General features: G+C 44.7%; 1 protein-coding gene across 1 annotated transcript; it reads left to right on the top strand.

Moving 5' to 3' along the window:
- The first annotated feature begins 2,155 nt into the window (after nt 1–2,155).
- On the top strand, nt 2,156–23,555 carry lrig3 (leucine-rich repeats and immunoglobulin-like domains 3). Its single transcript, XM_034578671.1, has 19 exons — nt 2,156–2,352; nt 6,530–6,601; nt 6,713–6,787; nt 13,236–13,370; nt 13,670–13,813; nt 14,272–14,415; nt 14,503–14,646; nt 15,762–15,905; nt 18,237–18,317; nt 18,432–18,503; nt 19,035–19,106; nt 20,154–20,317; nt 20,628–20,963; nt 21,076–21,357; nt 21,474–21,950; nt 22,039–22,197; nt 22,292–22,432; nt 22,566–22,820; nt 22,908–23,555. Exons 1-19 carry the CDS (start codon nt 2,156–2,158, stop codon nt 23,150–23,152), a joined length of 3,339 nt encoding a protein of 1,112 aa, XP_034434562.1. The 3' UTR covers nt 23,153–23,555.
- The last annotated feature ends 2,323 nt before the right edge of the window (nt 23,556–25,878 follow it).

Raw genomic sequence — 25,878 nt, 5'->3', positions numbered from 1 at the left:
GAGGGAGGAGGAAGTGCCGGCGGACAGTGAAAGTATGACCTGGGTCAACAGGAAGCTGTTGAGCACTTTGCCTGGGGGGGGGGAACCTGACACATCTGCCGGGACACGCAGGCCCATGGAGGAGCCCTTTAATGTGGAAATGAAAAAAGGAGCGCACACCTTTTAAATTGCAAATGAGAAAATGTTCTCCTGGCTTTCGAGTGCAAAGTGTCAATTAAAGCCTCTATTAGTGACTTTACACTGAAGTTGAATGTGTGTCCTACCACAAGGCGAATGTTAGCCTTCTGTCTGATTGCCACTACTAACTTTGGGTTTTTATTTCCTTGGTGAAACAAAACATGCATACAAACCAGTATATATCTGATATAATACATTTAATAATAACAAGAGGGAGATTGGTCAACTGTTCTAATCAGAGCGGGCTGGTCATTTGAGACCCCGACTCCTGAAGCAGCAGCAGTTCTGATAAAGAAACATGTAATATGAATTTGGAAGAGGCCACTGCTGAGACTCAGCCATTAGTTAATATGACGTGTTTTCAATAGCATCATCTGCAGCATTCTGTATTTATGACAGAGTCTGTGTTACTGTTGTATTAAACAAAGTACACAGTATAGGCACAGTGAATGGAGTTAATGGTGTAGTAGATTGTTGCATTAGGGAACAGGCTACAATCTGCGAGTACTTTTACTTCTAATACTTGAGGTTTATCTAAAAGCGAATACTTACTTTTACTCAAGTAGAAAAGTTAATGTGGTACTTTCTATTTGTACTTCTACTTAAGTAAACTTTCTTCCATTATCCTAAGTATCCTGTAGGTTTTGCAGAGCTGCTGTATCGGATTGCATTACTATTACACTTGTTGCAAAGTCCCTGTAAATTCACACTTAAAGTCAGCAACACAACAAACACTGGTTCTTCGATCAACTTAAGAATAATTTCAAAAGTACGATATTACACTTTGAAATCAAACACTTGAGAAACTTACCTGAGGCCCTGACTGTAAAGGATCTGTCACCTTCAGTTTAAAGCCTGGTCTCTGGAACAGTGAGAAGAGCTCGGCCTGAGGATTTCTAAGGCAAAGGTTCATGTGGGATTAAAAGTTATAATATGATCAGGAGTCATGCAGTGCCTTAAAAGGTAATCAACAAATTTGGTGAGATGTTACAAAGTACATTTGCTGTTCCATTATACCTCGGAGCTCAGAATTATCGACACCTGAGTCGGACGTGTTATTTCAGTGTTAGTATGTGCAAAATGCCGCTGAGTGCGTTATTATGAACTGGTTTTACTAACAATGGCTTGCTGGATAACGTAAACATTGTCGGCCGAGCTCTGAGGTATAATGAAACGTGGCACTAGTACCTTTTACACGTTTTCCTTTTTTGGGTATACTTCCTTTTCACATTACTTACTTACAAGTTCTTACTTACTTTGACTCAAGTCGAACAGTTAATGTGGCACTTTCACTTCTACTTGAGTACAATATTGTCTATATATTTGTACTTTTACTTACGTACTTTTCCACTGTTAACCATTCTGCAGAGCTTCTGTAAATGGACTGCATTCTTTTTTACACTTGTTGTAAAGTTCCTGTCAATTCACAATGAAAGTCTGTAACACCACACACACACACACACACACACACACACACACACACACACACACACACACAGAGTCTTGGATCAACCTAAAACTAATTTCAAATGTCTGATATCACACTTTGAAATCAGACACTCCCCCTCACTACAGTTGCAGGCTCCATCACTTGTGGACTGCATTTCCCAGGGTGCCTGTGTGGCCCCCCCCCCCCCCCCCCCACATACCTCTGCTGTGCGCTCACGCTGCTCGGTGGGGATCCTGCTCTGCACCAGTTGCCCCAAGTCGCGCGGAGCTCGGCAACAAAAAAAAAAAGTTCGTCCCCGGGAATGGGCACGTTTCAGAAGACCGCTTTTCTCTCACACCTCCACCCCACGACCAGGACCAGGGAGCGGATGTAAGGACCCGCTGTGGGTGATCGACACGCACCAGCACTTGGATCTTTTTTCTTTCTTTTTTTTTTTTTGGAGTGATTTTCTCACTTTGGATAAGTTGCGCTGCAGCTGAAGATAAAAAAACCCCCACAACAGGGCTGTTGGTGCGGCCACAACAGAAGATGTGTTCCTCCACGCAGCCTCGCGGGGCTGCGGGGCTCACCGTGGGGTTTCTCCTGGTGCTGGCACTACAGCGTGGATCCGCCGCGGACGCACGGACGTGTCCCCCTCCCTGCGCCTGTTTCGGGGAGCTGGTGGACTGCAGTCGGCTGAGAAGGGGCCAGATCCCGCACACGATCCCGGAATGGACGGTTCAGCTGTGAGTCCAGTTACAGAGCCCCGTGTGTTCCTTATCACTGTCATGGATCAATGTGTTTTATTTTATCCGTTCGTCTATTTTATCATGCAGTCACACCTTTTGAGCTGGAAGAACAAATAGGCTCGGATCAGTGTTTTCCCTCAACGCGGAGGGGGATGATCAACATTCCTGTAGTAGTGGAAATGGAACGGGCTGAAAACCACACGGAGAATTGGGGTTTTCAGCAGGAAAACACTAGATAGACTTTGATTTGACTGGAGTTAACTTCTGGAGTTAAAGTCAGGAAAGTTCCCAGAAACCTGTGGCAACCTCCCCCTGCCTCACTTTTCCCACTTGAGTCCTTAATCTAAAAGTCTTAATAGGTTTTGTTGATTGTGTTGGTTCTTGCAGTATCATTGAGAAGGCCAGCAGGGAAGCCCCTCGTGTTTTTACACATCAATGTGCTATTGTAAGCCTCTCCAATACCTCTTTATTAAGGTGTTAATGGTTCTGAACCATCCCCCCCCCCAATGCAGGTATTCCACTGCAATCAGGCTTTGTGGAGTAAAAGTAGTTGTAGCACCAGCAGATACAAACTGTAACAGTAGTAATTGTGCTAGTGCTTGTCGTTGTTGTAGTAATTACAACGCTATTAGTGGTTCGTAAACTCCCAATTTCCTTCCAGGTTTCCCTTAGTTCACACGGTTGCCAACTTGGGGCCGTCCACGATGTTCAGAATGGTTCGACAGAGTAGTTGTAGCGTTATTTTGCATTTAGAGTGATTGAAGTTTGTGTCTCAGTTTTGGTTCAGTCTTCAGATTTTCATTTCACAGACCTCTAGGCCTTCAAAGCCATAAAAGCATAAATCAGATGAAGTCCCTGCGCAGGAATTGGACTGTTTGTGGAGTAATATCTCCATCACGGTCTGTTTGTCTGCTGGTCCCCGAATACCAAACACAACTTTAACAGCATGTTCTTCAGTGTGTTGTACTTTACAGATAATTATTCTCACTGGATTTTTATTGCCCTGCATTTAGCTGGAGCTTTTTATTGTCCCGTGTCAGACTGTAGTGCTGGATTCAGTGCCTGGTTAAAGCCGCTGCTTCGCTGTTGAGTTTAGTTTTTCTCTTTTCTAAAATGTGCTGCTCTGGAAACTTGACGTTGCCAGTGAAAACAGACCCAGCCTGAGCCTCATAACCAAGGCCAGCCCACCAAAAAAAAAAGAAAAAAAAAAAAGGTTCCACATGGGGGGAAAATTCTTTTCACTCTGGCATGCTAATTTACGAGTTGCTCTCCAGCACATCTTAAACCCCTCAAACCACCCGACCCTTTGTTTTCCAGCACCCCATTATTTCTGCTGAATTAGCAACCCCAGAGCCAGCGATGGTACTGATTAAGGAGGAGCGTGTAGGATTAGTTTGAAACAAACTCACAGAAAGAAAGAAAAAAGGGGAAGGAGAAAGTAGGAGGGAGGAAAAAAGAGAGGAGCATGAAGGAGTAGGATTAAGTCATGAGTGTCAGGGAAGCTGTTGAGGGAAAAATATTTGATGCCATCTCAACTTTTAGGGTTTAAGAATAAGGCATGGAAGTAGTACCAGGTTCAAAACAATATGTGTACCAAGGGCAAAATCTTAAATGTTTAATAGATCAAGCACTTGGAGTCAGAGAATGACAACTGCTTCTTATAATGGTGATATATTGACTCCTTGATAGTTTGACAAATACCTTTAAGAGAAATTTGATTGTTTTTGTAGATTTAATACTTCATTTATTTGGCCAGGTAACTTTAATGCTCAGTGAAAATGGGATATATACGAGAGATGATATTGGGAATCTTTGGGGTTCATGTTATAGTTAATGTTAATTTACGACAAGTTAGCTACTTACCTGACATTCTGGAGTTAGCCACAAACTTAAGAAATTAATTTATTTCAAAACTGGAACATTAACTGTTCTGGACTCTCTTAAGAGTTCAAGTTTTGAGCAAAAAACACAATTATTTAAACAGGTAATGCTAATGCTAAATGAAAAAGATAAGAAAAGCACAAAAAGAGTTCGACAATATCCCAAAGTTTGGTGGTTTGGCTTTACATTAGCTACTTATCTGATGTGGTAATAGCTATGTCGTAAAGCTATATAGGAATGATAATACAAAAGTATTGTTCCTCCCTTCAACAATAATAAACAATTATTTTTCAGGGCAAAAACACAACTTCTATGTATGTTTTTACCACAGTTTGTTCTTTGACATTTGCTTTGCTATTTTGGCAAACTTGCAGTGTATAGAATGCACATCTATCCACAAGGGTGTAAAGCCACCATACTTTTTTTTCATCCCCCTATGAAAAACATTAATGAAACTTAATTTTACATCCACTGTGTCCCACTGTTATCTCGTCTAAAGCATTGATGACAGCTCTAGCAGCCTGAAGAGTAGGTCATTCATTCACTTTTCAGCCTCTGATAAGAATGTTGTGCGGTACATTTTCACCAGAGCAGCAGATACAGGCTGAAGCCTGTACGCAGCCCTGTGTGTTATCTTGCTCAGTTCGCAGCCTGCTTTGTGAGGGAAGTGGAAGTGTCGGGCTACTCAGGGTTTATCTAGGGAGTATGATAGCACACCTTTCCCTTATGGCCCGTAGTGCTGGAACTACAACAACAACAACAACACACAGCTGCTTGGAAAGAGACGGATGAGGAAGTGGGGGGGTTTAGCGTTAGCAGGTTGAGTAAAACTCTGGTTGAGTGTTTCATCAGACTTTCCACCAAAGAACAAAAACAGGCCCCTGAAAATTCGACAGGGGTGTTTCAGATGTATGAAAGGCGTCCCTCTCGCTTTTCCTGGCATTGTGAATACATTACCAGTTGTTAGGTTCTTCCCCTCCTCCTCGAGCTCCTTGATGGATTCCAGATGAGGGAGGTGAGGAGGAGGGGTAGGGGAGGGTAAGGGGGTGTAAAAAAAAAGTGTCTGGCAACACAGCGTTGATGGCGCACAGCAGCGTCCATAGCTCCGCCACTTTATGGCACACACGGTTCAGTTTCTTGCCAGACTCCTTGGGCTGGTTTTCAGACTTCTCGACAAAAACAGGCAGCGACGGCAAGAATCCCCCCCCCCAATGAGCTGCAGTCAGGATGGCTTCAGTCCAGTCAGAGACCAGGTTCCGTCAAGTAAGAGTCAGGCCCGGATCCAAAGGCGATTCAGACAAAAAGAAAACATTGACCAAAGCCGATCAAGAACCACGCAAGACTGAAACAGGCAATCAACAAACACAGCCCTCAAAAAATGTACAAAATGATCATCATCAACATTTCAACATCAAAGCACAAATAATGGCTAATCAATACATGGATAGTTTTGGTTTGAAAGTGGTGAATTTGGACCGAGCATTGGCCAGAACGGAAACCTCGACTCTGGCGCTTTTATCGACTTCCCTCGCCAGCATCCGGCCTCCTTTCATCGCAAAAGAATCTCGCCCCTCAATAACTTATCAGCTTGTCTGTTTTGGCTTTGCCTCTCAGTGGAGGCCTGGATATAAAGTGAGCTGTTTTGGCATGGCCGCGCTCTTCTGTGTTATGAAGAAGGGATGAAAAGCCAACACCAGGCCTTTAACTTGAAACCCCCCAAAATAGCCATTTTTGGGCTTGAATAGGAAAGGTTTGTTTTGGAACTTTTTTGTTGTTGATTTCAGATGTTAGTCACGCAGAATCAGTGCCTGGCTCTGATGTTTCTCAGAAAGGCTTTGAAGAATAGCATTCTGAAAATGTTGTTTCAGAGGTTAGACCTGGAAATAAATGTAGTTTGAAACCAAAGTCTTTCCAAGTCGTAAAAACTTGTCATTCAACCAAAATAAGAGGCAGTTAAATTACTTTTTAAAGAGTTTATTAAAAGACTGAGGTACTGACATTGGACTTGCGTTTTCTGTTTTATGCAATAAATTGGTAATAAATCTTGCCCTTGCCTAGCATCATTTCATCATCATTATCGATCTTGCAACAATTCTCTAAACCTTGCGGTTTAATTACAGCAAATTGTCTTTGATCCACTTCCTGTCTTCACGGTGTCAAAGCACAATAACACAGAGAATTTGTGTGTAATTATGTTTGTTGTGTCGACCTAAATGGAACACTGCAGCAATAGAAAACTGTCGTGCTTGATGTATACTTTTCCTTTACTTTCTTTTTTTTTTTTCTTCTACAGGGACCTGAGCCATAACAAATTGCAGGTGCTTGACAGCAATTTGTTTTCCAGACTACAACATCTAAGTGAAATGTGAGTATGCTCTATGTTCTCAGTGCTTTCTAAAGTAAAGGCAGGGTCCTAACAAACAGCTTCCACTGTCCTACATGTTACAAACCCATTTCTTTTTCTCATTGTCTACAGAAAGCTAAACCACAATGAGCTTGAGGCAATACCAGATTTGGGCCCTTACGCTTCAAACATCACAACGCTCATTCTGTAAGTAAACCACTTCTTAATTTTGATTAACACCTCTCTGGACTCTCCTGGGAGTCCTTGCCCGGCCTGGATGGTCTTCCTCTGCCAGGGCTGTCATTGCTGGTTAAAGTAGCGAGCTGGGAAGTGGTTCCTCCCCCGTCATTCCCTCTAGAGAGCAACCCTTTTGGCCGAGCCGGTTCCCAGACAGGGTAGTCAGAGACATGGCAGCCGGCCCCAGACGGGTCACGTGTTGGAAGACAAATGCCATCAACAGAAATGGAAAAGATTTTTTTTTTTGTTGGCTTACACTGCCGTTGGCGTATTTTTAACCTTGAGGGAGTGACGTGATGCTGCATAGAGAGAAATCTGTCGTGTAAAAGGAATTAAGTCCAAATTTGGGGAGTTTTGATGCTGCAGGTTTAGAGGAAGGATTACATGGTTCCGTGTGGTCCTTTATGGGACTCAGAAAGTCAAAATGGCCCCACGGTTGTTTCTCTAAACACCTAAAAATTTGATAATACCTTGAGCTGTCACCTTAAAGAAGCCAAGAATTCAAATGTTTCTTTGTTCCAATGCTTGACTTGGCTGATATGTAAGAAAAACAATGTACTTGTCATATTACATTACAAATCAGTCTTTAACCAGAAGAGGCTTTGGAACACTGTTGTCCAATACGTGCCTTAAGAACAACACCAGATATTAGTGTGTGAAACCTCAACAATTTTGTTTGTTTTCTGTGGCGTGCCTCTCCAAAACCGAGCAATGTGAAGCTATTGTGGAAGAATGTATCCGTCTCCTGGCTGGATGAGGTGTACTCCTCATCAAGCCCTGACACGACGCTCCCCAGCAGCCGCGGGGCCTGCAGCCTTCAGTCGCTGGCAATTTGTTTGCACGCTTAGCACAGGACTGTCACCTCCAGCTACAAGTGTCATCAGAGGAAGATAAGCTGGATGACACTGTTTTAGCCAAGCGTTTTACACCTTGGCTGTCACATTTCACTGCGTGTTTCGAGGCGTACCTCTGCGAGTTATCCTGCTGCACCTTATTTGTTCCAAAACACCTTGCGGGAAATGGTTAGAAAGAGGTCAAACACTCGTCTGTCACAACTACTATTTGTAGTTCAGTAGTGCAGGGTCCATTTCTTCTATTTGATTTGAGGATCCTGTTCGGTTTGGTTTACCAAAAGTTGTTTTGTCAATGTTTACTTGACTTTAACCCACTCCAGACAGTGACTTTTAATAAGTGCAGAACATTAGTCACAGAGTAACTTGAAACACAGAGCAAATAAACTACTTCTATTAAGTGATAATGCTCAGTAAAAAAGAAGCATAGGAAATGCTCATTTTCGTCAAAATCTCCATTCAGGGCAAAATACTACACCATGTTACCTTTGAACCAAAGCCACTGACCACAATTGGAAGTTGTGGGATAATAGTAAATATACAAATACAGTCTGCAGTGTGGGTTAATAAAATGGGTTACACAGAAATTGCGGCCTACTTGCTCTACTAGCAAACATCAATTCAATTTTATTTGTATAGCGCCAAATCATAATATACATTATCTCACGGCACTTTACATTGAAGGTCAAGACCTTACATTTTGTTTATAGAGAAACCCAACAGTTCCCACAAAGAACATTAGCCACAATTAACTTTGTGGCGCAGTAGAAGCACCTGAGTGCACTTAAATAACTTTTTGCTTATTTTTTTAGATTAATAAATATGTCATTTAAGGTGACATGTTATATATTTGTTATATGTTGTTTCAATTAACTGTTTAATCGAGATTCGTGTGAGGTACAGGATGATATAAAATGCAGACACTGGCTTATTTAAAAATAGAAGTAGAGTAAATTGAGCTATTTAACAGTTCTCAGCTGGTGAAGTCAGGTACAAACTGTGTTTCAAAAAGCTCTCTGGAGCCGAAGATGGAGAAGAAAGTGAAATTCACACTTGCTCTCACTCACACTGCTGGTGTTGGCCGCCGCTGCCGTCTTTCCTCAGATTAAGCGACGTAGTGAGATTTTTCTCTCCTGTGGAACATTTTTCCAGCATTTCTCTCCCTCCTTCAGTTTCTCCGAGCTGGGAGGGTAGTAAAGGAGAAAAAAAGACCTCGGGGTATCGAATACCACTTATTCAAACAGTCAGTCAGACATAGCGGCAGCTCTCTCCGACTTCTTTGACCTCGCAGCTCCGAGTAAAAACAAACGGCAATAACCCTGCAGCTGGTAGTAATTGAGTCGTGATCATCTTAATTAATTGAACAATTTCCCAGGAATTTATAGAGGGGGTAAACCCCACCGCTGCTAAATCCCTCCGCCTGTGTTCAGGGGGGTTGAACAAATGACCTGGAGATTCCAGGTCTGATTAGATATAGGAGGATGTAAACCTCTCGGTATGTCCATGGAAATTGGGACCTTGTGGAAGATGAGAAATACAAACCCAAACAGTAGCAATTATAGTTATTATGCATGACATTTAATAATGAATACAGCGTGTATTCAAAAGACAAACTATTGCTGCAGGTGATGAATCTTGTTATTATTTGCTGGGTAGTTTTATTTTTTATTCCTTCACTCTATAAAAATCTTTTTTGGATTTCCAGAAACCCTAAGGTGTACAATGACATACAAAAGAGAAAGACAGAACCTGGAAGCAGCAAACCTTTCGCATTTTTTTGCTTAATAATATATCAAAGCTAGCCCTAATTTATCGTCAATCCATTTATCGATTAGTTGTTTAAGTCTTAACGCCAAGCTTATGACACCCATTAACATTTGTCTGTTCTTTAGAGAAGAACCTGGTAGTTAGTACAACCAGGAATGGCTGGTCAGACATAGAATAGAGCGCCACCTACAGATACATTGTGTGATTAACAGGTAATCTCTGAGAGCTACTGTGCAGACTTGCACTTACTCGCAAAGAAGAATGCACACTAATAAAAAGGACAAATTTTAACGCAAATGCATTTTTGAACCTCAAATAACCTGCATCAACATGCGCTTTTAAGTATTGTAGGCAAACAGAAATGCGTCTGAAGAGCGTCTACAGCTCAATTGTGTGTAGAGTTCCTCCAGTTCACACGTGCATCCGATCTGTGCTTCTCTCCAATCCAACGAGTTAATCGACGTGATGAGATGATCAACCATTAGAGTGAGATATGTGCAGGGTTTAATATGGCGTCTCAACAGCAAACGCAGCCCTGGTTTTCATTACAGGCGCCACTGCATAGAGGGGGGAGTCATCAGATGGCTTCTCAAAACTCTGTTCTTTTTCCAATAGGAAATACCACACACACGGACGCACCACCGCACATATGCATGCGCACACACACACACACACACTATGAGCGAGACGGTTTTAGAAAAAGCCACTTTCCATTTAAAGAACTTCGCCCATTAAAAGAATTAGTTGCTGCTCAGTGGACAACAACAACAACAAACGACACCAAACTGGATTCTGGGATTTTATTTAACAACGTAACTTTTCACTGTATAAATGTGGTCAGTTTGATGGTGGTGTAGAGGCAGCTGGCAGGTACGTGCTTGTGTGAAACCATCATCATGTCGGTGTAATAAAAAAAAAAACTGCTTCATCTGCACTTATTACACTGTTATGGACTCAAGGTCTTTGAAAATTTGAACAGAAAACACTTGCAGATGAAGAGTTAAGTCGTGTTTTTTTTCTGTCGATGTTGAAAACCATCCAACCAGAGCGTTATACGGACTTTTTATGCAGACGAGACATTTTCTATGGTTGCGATCCCATTGGCCCGAGCAGCGTTCCTTCAGTCTCCCTCAGCCACTCGCCTCAGTTTAACGAGAACATATTTCATCAATGCCTCTGGCTGTTATTGACACTTGCCTGGCCCTCTATCGACTCCCACTGACAGCGGCAGAGCCCCGCGGCCACAGTTGTAATGGCTCCATAATCACGTTATCTGATGGCAAACTGGGTGAACAAATTTGAAGTGTGCGTAATTAAAGTGCACAATGCGGGGATTGTTTGTGTGTGGACAAGACAAGAGGAGGACTCACGGAGGGGACGTGCAGATGTCCAGATGAGATGAGGGACAAAGGAGGGACAGTAGGGTTCGCCATGTGCAGGCCGAGCTTTTGCAACTGTCCGGCCATGCAGTTACACACAGCTTACCGAGCCCTATAGAAGATATTTCTTAAAGGAAAATAAGTAATTTATCTGAGGGAGTTATTTCTGATACCCTCCAGCAGACAAACTTCAGGGTCAGTCTCCTCGTTCTAGGCAGGAAGTGCACACCAGCCCCCTCTCTCTCTCTCTCTCCCTGTGGCTCCACTTTCCCCCCTGAGAGAAACTGGAAAGACTGGTTCTTTCTCACCGGGCGGCCCTCCTTCTCTCAGCGACCAGTCAGGGGAACATGAAAACTGAGATACAGGTGGTGTGCAGCGCTTTTGTTCGGGACCTGGAGGCCGTGGTGTGCGGAAAGCCCTCTGCAAATCTCCACACAAAAGCGCTGCCTGTGCCGGTTTTATTGGAGACGACGAGCCGATGTATTTTTTCGGAACAATATTTTAGTGTATGTCACGATTTAGGCCGGTGAAAACACCTGTATGGTGAACAAACATGGGGATTCTGGCCTCATCCTTGAACAGACATGCCAACTGGACTGATCGTACACCAAACTAACTAAAATACGAATTTAATCCAGCTATGATTTGATTACATTTTTAAAGATTGTTATAAATTCCAAAGTTTGACACTTATGTAGCTTCTGCCCCCACCTCCACTCTGCCAGCCCCCCTGCCTACTGTCTGTCGCTGGCACGGCACCAAGTTTGACTCGAGCCCCGCGTACAGAGACATGCTCTGGCGGGTTTTATTCCAGCGTTGCCCCACAGTCTGCAGCCCGCCCTCCATTTTGGGTCTGTATTTAATGGTGAATCTCGTCTTGTGTCAGATGATTACCTAAACGTGCTGCACTCTCCAGATGGGGAATCTTGTTTCTGTATAAAATGGACTGTATACACCAGCAGTCAGCACATGTGGAAAACTGACTCTGGGTGTTAACGGCACGGTGTTTGGAATCAGTGAGACATCTTGATTTCACAGCAGTGCGGTGCCACGCTGTCTCTGCCTCAGGTGGACGCAGGGAATATAAAATCTGAGATCAAGATGCGACTCACCGGTAGTGTTGGCAACATGATACAAACATACAAGCACTTATTTCTATATGATATACACAAATCCTTTTCCTAATCATTTTATGAAAAAAATTTGACATTTTTTTACTATAACACTAATTTGTACCCGTATTTTTCTTTTTTATCTTAGTGTTATGAAACAAGGTGTAAATCATGGATTCACTCCAGAATTTTAAATTTGATGGAATTCATGGCCAGAGCTGCATCAAATAATTTAATTATCACTTAATCTGCTGTTTTCTAGTTTGGTCAATAAAATGCAAAAACGAAAAGAAAGAAAGAAACTGAGTTTCTTCAAATAGCTTGTTTTGAGAAGTCAACCCAACTATAGTATCAATATATTAGTATGGAAGTAAAACAGACAATAATCTGAAAACAAGCTGAAACATGGGAATGTTTGGTAAATTTGCCTGAAAAATGTATAAATCAATTCTCGAACTAATGGATTTTTGTTGTTTAAGGAATCTCCTCAGCTCTGTTCATGACAGCTGCCACTCTCCTTACTCAGCCGGCACCGTGACTGACAGATTCCAACAATTAAATATTAATGACACCACATCCCAAATTAAACCTGCATTATAAAACCTGTCGACACTGTTTGTTTTCATGTGCCGTTGGAAAATGAATCAGAAAAACTAACACAGTTCTGGTCAGTAAGGTGTAGCTGGGGGGGGGGGCCTGCAACCATCGGCATGAATACTGAAAACGAGGTCTGTAGTCTGGTGCATTGGAGGGAATTCCTGCCTCCCCCTCCCTCACGCTCTCACTCTCTCTCTCTACGGCCGAGTCTCATACACAAAGAGGGCACTGTACAAACTCTGTTTATAACTAAGCAGTCCCTGCACTGCAATTTAGGAGGCGTGCAGCTCAGGAAATTGCTGGCCTCTGCCGAGGCATGCTTTCACTGAGGGAATGGTATTCATCAGCCAAGTAATTGGCAGGTTACCTTTTTAAATACCTTGTTAGTAATTACCTTATAAACAAAATAACACATTTCTAAACCAAAGATTGTTTGGACTTTGTGTGAAGAGCAGCGGCACTGATCATAACGAACAATTTGTGAAATATGCTCCTAGCCTCAGCAGAAAAAAAAAGGAACTATGACACAGCTTCGCATTGGGTGGTATGTTTTTGATTCGCAAGCGCGTGAGAGTTCGTCTTTTTTTAATACCGCCGGCTAATTGAGGGACTTGACTGTTTGCGTATCTGGAAACATGAAACTGGTGCGCGCCACTAGTCAAATACACAGTATTTTTGTCATTTATTGGAGCGATGCTGTCTGTGTTTTCAGAGCAAACAACAGGATCACCAGGATCTCTGTGGAGCAGCTCCGGCCCTTCCTCGCTCTGGAAACGCTCGACCTCAGCTACAACAACATTGTGGATATAAAGGCCAGCTCCTTCCCCGCTCTGCCCCTCAAGAACCTGTGAGTGTCAACATCTCTGTTTGGGCCTGATGTTTGTGCCTTTTCTGTTTGGTTCTTTATGTGCGTGAAGGAGAATGGAAAACAGAACATTCCCAATCTGTCGTTTGAATCATGTGCAGGACTCCACAACACACCAGTACTTTTATAAATTGTTAATACACATCGAACCATCATCAGAAAAAATGTTATATCTTTGGAAACCATTGCTTTATTTCCAATAGTTACTCAAACTGAAGTGCAGTTTTTATTCTGTCTATAAGTTTTTAAATCAACCTTACACCTGAATGTTTCTCTCTCAGGTTCCTCAACAACAATCGTGTCTCCTCGCTGGAGACGGGCTGTTTCACCAACCTGTCCAGCAGCCTGCAAGTCCTCCGGCTCAACCGCAATCGCCTCTCCTCCATCCCAGCCAAGATCTTCCAGCTGCCCAACCTCCAGCATCTGTAAGCTCGCTGCGTTCGCGCATTTTCATTTCAAGCCAGGACTATTTCAAAAGAAACAATTATTTGGTGCATTTTGTGCCGTAATTCAGATTCTTTACGAGTGCAGCAGGACTTCAAAATGAAACTACACGACGAGGATTTATGCTCTGAATAGTAATGACGGGTTTATGAAGTTATTAAACAAGTTTTTATTATGGGATAGACATTGTGGCTTTGAAAGCTGATGACATATTTTGCGAAATCACTAGAGTGGCACCATTGTGGCAGACTTGAATTAAGGTTTTTAAGATGGTCTGTTGCTGATTTGCTTGTGCAACTTATGCAGTATTCAAATGTTATCGTAACATTTTTTACATTTGTACGTTTTCAAATTTACTACAAAGCATCTCCGTAAACTTCCTCATTTGACTTCTCCTCCCTCGTGCCCTGACGCTGAGTGTTTACTGTGTGCGTTTCAGGGACCTGAGCAGGAACCGGGTTCGCCGGGTGGAGGGCCTGACGTTCCACGGTCTGCATGCTCTCAGCTCCCTCAAGATGCAGAGGAACGGCCTCAGTCGCCTGATGGACGGAGCCTTCTGGGGCCTCAGCAACATGGAAGTCCTGTAAGGATATTTAGAAACGATGTGCATCAGGTTGCTGCTTCTTCCAAATCTGGTATAAAGCCTCATTTTGTACGTGTGGGCCTGCAGGCAGCTGGACTACAACAACCTGACGGAGGTGAGCAAGGGCTGGCTGTACGGCCTGCTGACTCTGCAGCAGCTCCACCTCGGCCACAACGCCATCAGCAGGATCCGACCTGACGCCTGGGAGTTCTGCCAGAAACTCAGCGAGCTGTGAGTCCACCTATTTTTTTTTTTTTTTCTCCCCCTTCGCCGGCGCCCTCTTTCTTTCTTCTCTCCCCTCCTTCTTGTTATTCCCACCTCACTTTCCATTCACATCCTGAACTCCCAACACTTTTCGGTCGCCCTCTCCTCCTCTCTGGCACTCCCGGCTGCCCTTTCTCACACTCCAGTTCCTCCCGTCACCAATCCCCACGTCCACACACACACACAAACACACACAGACAAAACAGTGTCTCTTATGCTCGGCCAGTCAGTGCCAACATTAAAGCACTGCCAAAATATTACACACCCGTTTGCCTCCTTTCTGCTCTGCTGTCACTTGAGCCAAAACATCGGCCTCCGGAAGTCCCACTTATTCTTTCCCATTGGAAATTTCATTATTATTTGCGGTTCTCTTCCATTGTAAAACAAAAAAAAGACATAGCGCTCAGACTCGATTTCCCACCCATCTACAAACATTCCTTTGAACGGATTGAATTTCCTTTGTTGTGGCCGTTGTTTACAGCAGCGGTCGGCTCAGCGCTTGCGGTGTCTGGAGCGTGTTTCACGGATAGGTTGTTGTTCTTTTCCCCTCGCGTCGCTCGCTCTTATCACGTCAACCTGAGCGTAAACAAGCCGCCCACGAGGCAGGGAGCGGGTCCAGCTATCTGATGGGTCCCCATCTGAGTTTACTTTAAATAGTTTGTTTGTTTGTTTCAGGATTTCGGTTTTGTTTGAAAATGCGATTTTTCTCAAACCAAAAAAAATAAAGGTTATCATTAAATTAAATCTCGATCAGACATTGTAGGTAACAGTCTTGACGTAGAATTTTTTGGGGGTTTTCAGACAGTTTGGTGATTTCATTAAAAAAAAAATTAAAAAATTCCTTGCAAACACTCTTCCAATAGAGGAAGGACAACAATCTGTTTCACAACATTTAACCAGAATTTGGATACAGTCAAGTTTTCCGAAGGCAAATGGCGGGTGATGTCTTCAGAGGACGATGCCGGAGGAGGTGTGAGAAATTAAGCGCTGGTGATTCTCGTGTGTGTTTGGGAGGTTTCCAGGCCTCCAGGCTTCCAGGGCACCGTTCTCATGTTGTTGCGTTGTCTGTATCTGTTCCACAGCAACCTCTCCTCCAACCATCTGTCCAGGCTGGAGGAGTCCAGCTTCGTCGGCCTCAGCCTGCTGGACGAGCTCCACATCGGAAACAACCGCGTGAGCTTCATCGCAGATGGAGCTTTCCGTGGGCTCTCCAACCTGCAGGCGCTGTAAGTGAAATTCAATGGTTTTTTTTGAACACCTCATTCTTTAGAAGCATGAAGGGCCTGTGTCCAACACTGGGAGGTGAAATGAACACGTTGATGGGAGCATTAACTGGTGTTCGCAAATTCTCCACTAAACTGAGGAGATTTTCCGCAGTTTCTCCACTCGGCTAACTCTTTGTGTGAACGCAAATGCCGGACTGAGAGCCTCCGGACTTTCTGCCGATCTCAATGTGAGGACCCAGCAGGGGATCCCCGACTGGATTCACTGAGTGTGTGATCTCCGCAACATGATCTCCGCAGCAGAATTGATACGTTACGTCCTCTGTCTCTGCACCCCCCTCACCGGAATTCTGCTGAGAATTTGTTGCTGTTGTGAACGCGTCTGAGCGGAGAACATCATGGGCTTTGTACATGTGTGATTGTCAAACTGCTGTAAAAGTCGGGGACCCAGTTCTCCAGAGCTCCTCTGCAGGACACGTCTGAAAACGACTCCAGTCAGTACATACGCTGCTTTAGAGGAAACATAATACCACTGTGCACATTGATGGGTTACCCTAAAATACACAATCTAATAATAAGCTGACCAAAATACCAAACATAAAAAAACATACCAAACTGTTCATTTGAAGCTTTTGCGGAGCGAGCTTTTTGCCGTCAGGGTTCCAGCATTACAACATGAACATCAAATGTACGTTTAAATCCATTAGTGCTCCGCAGGCCGCTGGGTCGCCCCTCCCAGCCTCTTTAAACCCACCTTCAACATCCATCCTCTGCCTGAGTGGAAATATCCTGCCTGATTTGTTTTGGGGATGTGAAATAGATTAGTGTGTGTTGAGGTCTCTCCACACACATAAAAAAAACCCCTCTGCTACACAACCCCCGACCTCAACAACCCCCCCACCCCCAACTCTCCCCTTACTCCGCCCAAGCCACCCTAACACACACACACACACACACATGCTCACCCATCCCCCCCCTTTCCCACAGAGGGGCTTCAGAACATTTCCCCTGGTTGGGATTGTTTTAACTGGAACCAAATGTGAGCTGTGCTGCTGAGGTCACCGTAGGGCAGGTGTGCAGCTAGGTGGACATGGACTGCCTCAGGGCTCCTAACCTGCCACCCCAACCCCCACCCCCCCACATTTACATACACCCTTCCCCAATCTCGATCGGCCATTGCCAGGCATGCCGAGGAGGAAAATAACAGTTGGAAAGCATTACACCAGCTTAAGGATCTAAGCAAGCAATTTCTCTGGGGGAATATTTTGGCTTTTTTCTTTATTCTGACACAGAATTTGTAGTTGATAGTGTATTTTTCTTCAAGCGGTGAGCAGAATAAATGTCAAGATATTTTGCCCTGATGCCCACAGGAAGAAATCTATAGCAATAAATCTATAGCAGACATGATGACCTGCGGGTAAAGTCTGGTGAACTGGATACAGAGTTTACCAGCAGTTTGGCTTTCACACAGCGAGAGGTTCTTTGCACAGACACGTTCACAACAGCAACAAAAGGAGGAGGATGTGCAGAGTTCAGTGCACGTCTGAAAGCAGCTTATGAGGCAATGGTCTCACGTACACAAATGTTGCAGTGGCGAACCTGTGCGAGGTGAGGGGGAGGATAAAACATTCGCTTCCTATGGCAATGCAAATCGCAGCGTGGCTTTGCAGGGAGTTTGACCCGCAAGGTTTGCATGGCATTTGCGTGTGCATGACCATGCTCCAATACACAGAGTTTTCTGTACCCACATTAGTAGAAAGTAAACTGACTTAATTAACAAGCTAACGTTCGCCGGTTGTACCCGCTGCTCCTACAATTAAACTGAGCCTCAATAAAACATAAGGGATTTCTTCAATATAACAGATTGCACCAGACTCGTTTTTACATAGAGAAAATTATGCTTTTTTTCATAGATAATCCACAGATAATACTAATTTCAGATGTATGATGTATTTAATGGTGGATGGAAGATCTGTGGTACATTTTTATTTTAGGTTAACCCACATACATGTTTGACTTGCACGCTGAGTATATTTATCCCAACAAAAAATAAGTTCAAAAATGCAGCACACATGTTGTATTGCCCCACTTCCTTGTAAAACGTTTTTTTCTTCCAATGCAATAGAGTTGCAGACTTTTAGAAGTGCCGCAAAGGCCGGGAAGGAACTTCCTGTGAGGCATGGAACCGCCTTGAATATAATTTTAAAGTCTCAAACATTTTCCCCCTCTCGCAAAAAACGTAAAGCCGCATAAAGTTTTATTAACATCGCGAGCGCAGTTGTTGTTTGGGTGTGGATTCTTTACAGTGCGGTCTCTCTTTGTTTCCTCTGAAAGGGACCTTCAAAATAATGAAATCTCCTGGACCATCGAGGACATGAATGGGCCCTTCTCGGCTTTGGACAATCTGAAAAAACTGTGAGTTCACATCCAGCGTCATGTTTGACTTAATGCAACACGTGAACATAATAAAAGGTCGGGGAGAGAAATAAAGTTTGAAACTGATGCAACGACGTTTGTCCCTTTTCTCAGGTTTCTGCAGGGGAACCAGATCCGCTCGGTGACCAAGAAGTCTTTCTCAGGCCTGGACGCGCTGCAGCACCTGTGAGTCCACCTCGTGTTTCACTGATTGTTCCCAAAAGTCGGAGCTGTAAACTAAGCAGGGTGAATCACACCGAGACACAGGGGCTGTTTGTTAGGGCCGTGCACCCAAACTGTCTTCTCCCAGTCCTCCGCTTTGATGTGGAATCAAGGGAAAAACTCTTGCCATTAGTATCTTTACATGTGTGCCAGACTATATCGATCACCAAGTCGCGAGGAGTGTGTGTGTGTGTGTGTGTGTGTGTGTGTGTGTGTGTGTACAACAGCTGCATTTGATTCTAATTAGAGTTTTTTCCCAGCCGTTGCCAGAGCTCAAAGCAGCCCAGAGTCGGGCCTCTCTTGATTAACGCAGCAAACTGCTGCCCAGACTTTTATTGTTCTGGAGCGCAGGCCTTCTTTTTCTTCTTTCAATTGAAGTTTTTGTAGCCTTCACTCCGTACGGCTGATGTTGGCAAAAAAAAAAAGAAAAGCTGCGTCCATTCCCCCCGAGGATCTTATCCAGTCCTAATTCCTTTTTTCTCTTCTCCTCCACAGAGATTTGAGTAATAACGCGATCATGTCCATTCAAGCGAACGCCTTCTCGCAGATGAAGAACCTGCAGGAGCTGTAAGTGTGATCATGTTCAAGGACGGTTTAGGTTAGAGCTTTTGTTTTGATGTGGGACAGAACACCAGGTGAAAGTCATTATGGTCTGCTGGGAAAGTGGGCACCGAACAGAACGCACTGCAGTGTTAATGGGAGCGGGTTCAGTTTCCTTTGTCTCCCTTCCACTGAGGGAGAGTTTACAGCAACAAGCTATGTGAGGGAATCTTTACTCTCAAAACGATTCTGACTCAGGCTACATCCACACGACTACGTTTCTGTATGGAAAAGCATCAACTCTGCCACGTATATGCTGTTCACACTACTCCTGAGGTTTAGAGCCGCTAAAACCCAGAAGTTTGGAAAGGCTGCTGGCCCCGTTTTAGTTTCAAACCTCTGAAGCAGCATTTTGTCTGGACGGGCAGAAACAGAGATGTTTGGAAAGGATGACGTAAACGCTCACATGCATTTGCTGATTGGGTCTTTTCAGGAAAACAACTAGAATTCACCTCATCTACCACTAAATAAGGCAACATGAATAATCAATTACATTTTATAATGATACAACTGCTTACATGCTTAGGAGACAAGCTATTGTTTCGAGCAATCATGCCCAGTGTACATGAGTGGTCACGTGATATGTGTTTTCAGGTGTTTTATTATGGAAAATGCAGTTTTCAAACTAAAACGTTGCAGTACGGATGTAGCCTCTAGGGGTTGCTTTTTTTTTTACATACATATATAAATAATTACGTGCATATAGTATCTGAGTGACTCGTGTTAAGACTGTGTGGGATGTCTCTAATTTGTATTTCACAATTTCTATTACAACATTTTAACTCAGACTCAGCTGATTTAATGGGAGAAATTCACAAAATCTAATTAACGCATGACAGGATTAGTCTGGATATGGTTTTGCATTTATCAAACTCTCCTGTGTTGACCCCTCTGTCGTCCACGTTCGAGTTACATTTTAACTTCCCAAACCGTGCGAAATATCACAGCCAACTCTTTGGAATAATCCTGCCGCAGTGTGAATTGAACGTTTCTGGTATCTCCTCCCCTGGGCAGGCGTCTGAACACCTCCAGCCTGCTGTGCGACTGCCAGCTGAAGTGGCTTCCCATCTGGGTGGCAGAGCAAACCTTCCTGCCCTGCGTCAACGCCAGCTGCGCCCACCCGCAAATGCTGAAGGGCAGGAGCGTGTTTGCCGTCAGCCAGGACGAGTTTGTGTGTGGTGAGTGATGCATTCCCTCGGTGGAACTCTACTTTACACACACATATATACTGTAATGCCTCAGAAACAGACATTATTCCAAGTCAATTTTTTCCATTTACAAACTGACCCAGATTGTTCAGAATTTTCCTCCCTGACTCCTGGAGGAACTAATGAGCCTCATGAGGGAAACATTATGGAAATTTACTAAGTGTTCAGCTGTCCTGCTGACTCTTACATAGAGCTAACTAGAAAATAATTCACCCCAGTTCTGCCAATGACCTGAACACATTGAAAGATGATTTTAAATGTTTCCTCTTGTTTTTCGCAGATGATTTCCCAAAGCCTCAGATCACCGTTCAGCCGGAGACCCAGTCAGCCCTCAAGGGCACCAACGTGACATTCATCTGCTCGGCGGCCAGCTCCAGCGACTCCCCCATGACCTTCGCCTGGAAGAAAGACAATGAGGTCCTAAACGACGCAGAGATCCACAACCAGGCCCACCTGCGAGTGCAAGGAGGATCAGGGGGCGAGACGGAAGTGACGGAGTATACAACCACCCTGCAGCTCCGTACCGTGGAGTTCTCCAGCGAGGGAAAATACCAGTGCATCATCTCCAACCACTTTGGATCGTCCTACTCCACCAAGGCCCGGCTCACTGTCAACAGTAAGCTTGGTTGGGAGAATCCAACTTTTTGGCATATGTCTTTATCTCAAAAGGTCCTTACAGCACCTGTCAAATTCTTCTATGATTCTTTAATGATCTTTTCCATTTCCAGTGTTGCCGTCCTTCACCAAGATGCCCATGGACTTGAGTATTCGTGCCGGAGCGACAGCCAGACTGGAATGTGCCGCTGTGGGTCACCCTTCCCCTCAGATCGCCTGGCAGAAAGACGGAGGTACTGATTTTCCTGCCGCACGGGAACGCCGCATGCACGTCATGCCGGAGGATGACGTATTTTTCATCGTGGATGTCAAGACGGAGGATATCGGCGTTTACAGCTGCACAGCTCAGAACACGGCGGGAGCCATTTCTGCAAACGCTACACTTACCGTTCTAGGTGAGAAACACGGCTTTCATAGCAGATTCTACAAGGGAATGAAGATTAAATAAACCTCTATGCTCAAGATTCTTGTCATGCTCATCTATTTCTTGTTGCTTCTTTCCCTCCGACAGAAACACCCTCCTTCCTGCGGCCGCTCATGGATCGCACTGTGGCCAAGGGCGAAACCGCCGTCCTCCAGTGCATCGCCGGCGGCAGCCCTCCCCCGAGGTTGAACTGGACCAAAGACGACAGCCCCTTGGTGGTGACAGAGCGCCACTTTTTTGCCGCCGCCAACCAGCTCCTCATCATCGTGGACGCAGCAGAGGCTGACGTGGGGAAGTACACCTGCGAGATGTCAAATGCGCTGGGCACAGAGAGGGGCAACGTTCGACTGGCAGTCATATCGAATCCCAACTGCGACACCGGCGTGCAGGGAGGCATGGGGGTCGGCGCCGTGGGTGGGAGCGGATCGGACGACGATGGCTGGACCACAGTGGGAATCGTAATCATAGCGGTGGTGTGCTGCGTGGTGGGCACTTCCCTAGTTTGGGTGGTCATCATCTACCACACCCGACGACGGAACGAGGACTGCAGCGTCACCAACACAGGTGAGGTCACATTTCCTTTTTGTGACAGTCGTTCTGTTATCTACTCAAAGGAAAGCGTGTGATATAATTTGATGCCTTTCTCCTCCAGATGAGACCAACCTGCCTGCAGACATTCCCAGTTACCTGTCCTCCCAGGGCACGCTGGCTGACCGACAGGACGGCTACATCCCGTCAGAGAGCGGCAGCAGTCATCAGTACATGCCGTCGTCCCTCAGTGGCTTCTACCTGCAGCAGAAAGACATGAACGGTAAACACCTGCCCTTTCTCTTCTTTGTCCTTAGACTGAATCCTGCTGCAGCATCACATTATTTATACATCAAACTGTCCATTCACCCATACAGGTCTTTGTCAGCTGGACACTGGAAGTGAAGCGGACTTGGAGGCAGCCCTCGATCCTCTGCTCTGCCACTATCAAGGACCAATAGGCTCGTTGCTTCGCAGAGACAACATTTACTCCACTGACCCGTCAGAGGGCTTCACAGGTCTGTACAGCTCGTTTTGCTGAATGAAACATGTTCCCTCGATAATTATTCTACTGTTAATGATGAACATCTGACGGAAATTGTCTCTCATTTTGTAAAGGGACTAATGAGTTTCTGTTTTTTTTGCTGTCAGGCTGTTCCATCGACCAAAGGCCTGCATGCATTGACGCTTACAGCAGTAGCCTGCCCAGTTCTAAAAGGAGGGACTACTTCCTGTCTGAGCATTTTGACGTCTGCTCCTCGACGGTCCTGATGCAGCTCCCCAGTGCCGGTCTCCATCACGGCCCCCCCCACCAGCCGAGCGACCGCCGACCATCCGCGGAGGAGGAAGATGTGAACGACTACGGCCGACCTCACGAGTGCCTCTCACCCTGCAACACCTTCATGGGTAGGTCTTGAGTTAATCCGTTTTCAAAACTTCAAAACTTTTTATCCGTGCTTTGGTTTGACTTCTTCTTTCACATCTCTCGTCCAGGAACATTTGGGAAAGCTCCCTGGAGGCCTCAGCAGGACCTGTACACGGGCTGCGGCCCGCCATCAGCGACACATAATGCAATGACGCCACATGAGAACCCTTACACGGCACCTGACGTCGATTCAGACCGCGAAGAGAGCAGTCTCACCAGGGACTCGTCGTCAGAGCACGGCAGCAGCGTTTACGAACATCCGTTTGACTGCAGCAGGACTGATCCCTTGCCACAGCGCAGAACGAGCACTTAGCGGAGTGATGCTCCTGCTGGATCTTGTTTTTCATGAAGAGGACGACCAAAAAAAACTCGAAAATGAATTTTCTACCTCACTGAACGGACACTTTTGCAATAAGGACTCCTCAAATGTGCAAAGAGTGAATGTAACGGACGATTTCCTGTTCCTACAGAAAAAGAACCAGGAACATATTAACAGCTGTTCTTTAAGGACACTGTTTAATGACATAGATGAATATATACATTTTTTATATAAAGTTTATTATATTTTGTAAATTGTACATAAACAGATTCCATTATTTTTGCTTACCTTTTGTGTACGAGTATTTTGCGCCCTGCCTATTCAGTTATTCCAGCTTTGAATGAAGCAATGTTTTGCACATGTGTAAACAATAAAAACACCTTAATGTGTGCTGCTACATTCACCTCAGTGCCCCCGAGTCTTCAGTGATGTTACTGTCAGGATCATGCAGGAGATGTGTTAGTAACTGGTGATGTGGGCTAAACTCTGAACAGAGCCAGAGACGGTACAGGTCTGACATCAGTCTACCCAGCCCTGGTGAAATGTCCTCTGGACTTTCATAAGCAGTGTTGTAAGGAACCTCAACAAGAATTCCACAAGGGAACTGTTATCACAAATGGTTGAATGTACTGCTACCTACTGTACTAATACATTTAAAACAGCTATTTCATATTACTATTGCTAGTTGAGTTTTTTCTATCAAGTAAGGCAAATAATTTGGCACTGAAATGCTAATTATACACAGGATTCTGGGTCATCGTTGCTCACAGCAAGCTCTTCTCACACATGCTCACCTACAGTCAGACCACTACACACATCAAGTGTATCAGTCTTTATTATTCACAACAATCTGCTAATGATCAACAAATAGTCTTGTCCTCATTGCGAGGCACAAAATCTCAATCCAACTTTCTCTCCTGTGTGATCTCTCAGTGCTGGAAGGAGAAGAACTCACAAAGAAAATCGCTTGGAACTGATTAAAGTTTTTTTCGCAAACAAAAGGGAACAAAGAAAAAACTCATTTTTAAACAGTTATGTGAATTCCGCTGGAAGCTAGTTATGTCCGATGGAACCTGGACCTGTCTTCTCCGGGGTTTACTGTGACGTGGATTGTTCCTCAAATTATCTACCAAATGAATAATTATACACATTAAAGACAGAAGACAATTATTTCCACTATTTGTAATATTTTCCACTAACGTTACGAGTATCATGTCATTACAACTAATTATACTCACAGCAGCCGTTCACTACATCACATGTCAAAATAGCTACTGGTCATGTTCTTCCGGACCATACAGATGATGAAGTATCCATACAGTATCTATACTGCTTATCCCTTGAGGCTCGCAGGGAAAGATGGAGCCAATCCCAGCTGACACTGGGTGAGAGGCAGGGTATCTCAGGGCCAACATACAGAGACAAACAACCATTCACACCTACAGTCCCATTTTGAATGTCTTTGGACAGTGGGAGGAAGGCATGGTACCCGGAGAAAACCCACACACACACGGGGAGAACATGCAAACTCCACACAGTTAGATCCCAGTTGATTCAAACTGGGATGCTTATGGCGGTGAGTGACTGTGCTAACCGACACACAACAATATATAACAATAATATTAATACATACATGAACTTAAAAGCTGGTGCCACTGCTCACTAAAAGTTTTTGCACAAAATAAGGACTGTTGCTGCTCCCATCTCATCCAATTACAGTTACTCTTGCAGCCAGTACTGTAATTCACACACACCCACACACACACTATAGATATTACAGCTGCAGCCTACCATTTATAATAATTACTTTATTAATAAAGATGCCAGCAATCAAATAATACTTGGAATAATTACATGTAATTTCTGTTAAACACACAATTACCGCTGGAAGAGTGTGGCACGTACACTGCACCATAGCCAAAGACTCAGGACTCTGTTTGCTGGATGACTCACCCGCCTCCCTCCCTGCCTGATCCCCCAGCTCTTCTCGCCGGGCGGTTTGTTGTTTCAGGCCTCTCCTCTTCAACATGAGGGAAAAAGGTGTGCTTGTGCACCCGGCTTGCTGTTGAAACTTGCACTTGGACGGCGTCATGCGGCTCGCTGTCTGCCACAGTGGAGCCGTGTTTACGAAATGGCAGATTCACGATGGTGGTGCCAGCAGCTCGGAGGGGGGGGGGGGGGGGAATTAAGTCAGATCCCCTATTCAAGGCCGGTCGCTTCGGTCTTGCATCTAATCTGGCAACATGAAATGAACTTAGTTTTGCTAGAAGCATGTGCACCCTGCAGGTCTGTGTTTGGATTTGACTCTTCTCAGTTTGTGTATGGAAATGCTGATGAGGAGATTTGCTTTCCAAGGGCATGTTATTTCCCTCCCATCCTCCTGGCTGACTAATGTTTAAGTACACCTGGCCATTGGCTTGGCTGCGCTGGTTTGTGTGTCTTTACCCCACTGTAAAGGAATGAGCGGGGTTTGTTGGAAGTCTTGCCAGTTCTTTGAGGAGGCTGCGATTAAGACAAGATGGTGGAGCCACACACGTCCAAACACCTGGGCAGCAGCTGCTTCTGCCGCCGCTGAGGCAATGTTCAAGGACCAGTCCACTTCTGGGTAATGACCTTATCTCAGTGTGGAGCCATGTCAGGTTAGAGCAGAATCCATGTCTGACAGCCCCGTCCGTCCAGGATGGATAAATGGGGCCTGAGAATGATAAATGATAAACTAA

This window comes from Hippoglossus hippoglossus, chromosome 23 (genome assembly GCF_009819705.1).
Source record: "Hippoglossus hippoglossus isolate fHipHip1 chromosome 23, fHipHip1.pri, whole genome shotgun sequence".
Lineage (NCBI taxonomy): Eukaryota > Metazoa > Chordata > Actinopteri > Pleuronectiformes > Pleuronectidae > Hippoglossus > Hippoglossus hippoglossus.
Note: the sequence above shows the minus strand (reverse complement) of the source record. Positions and strands in the feature narration are given on the sequence as shown.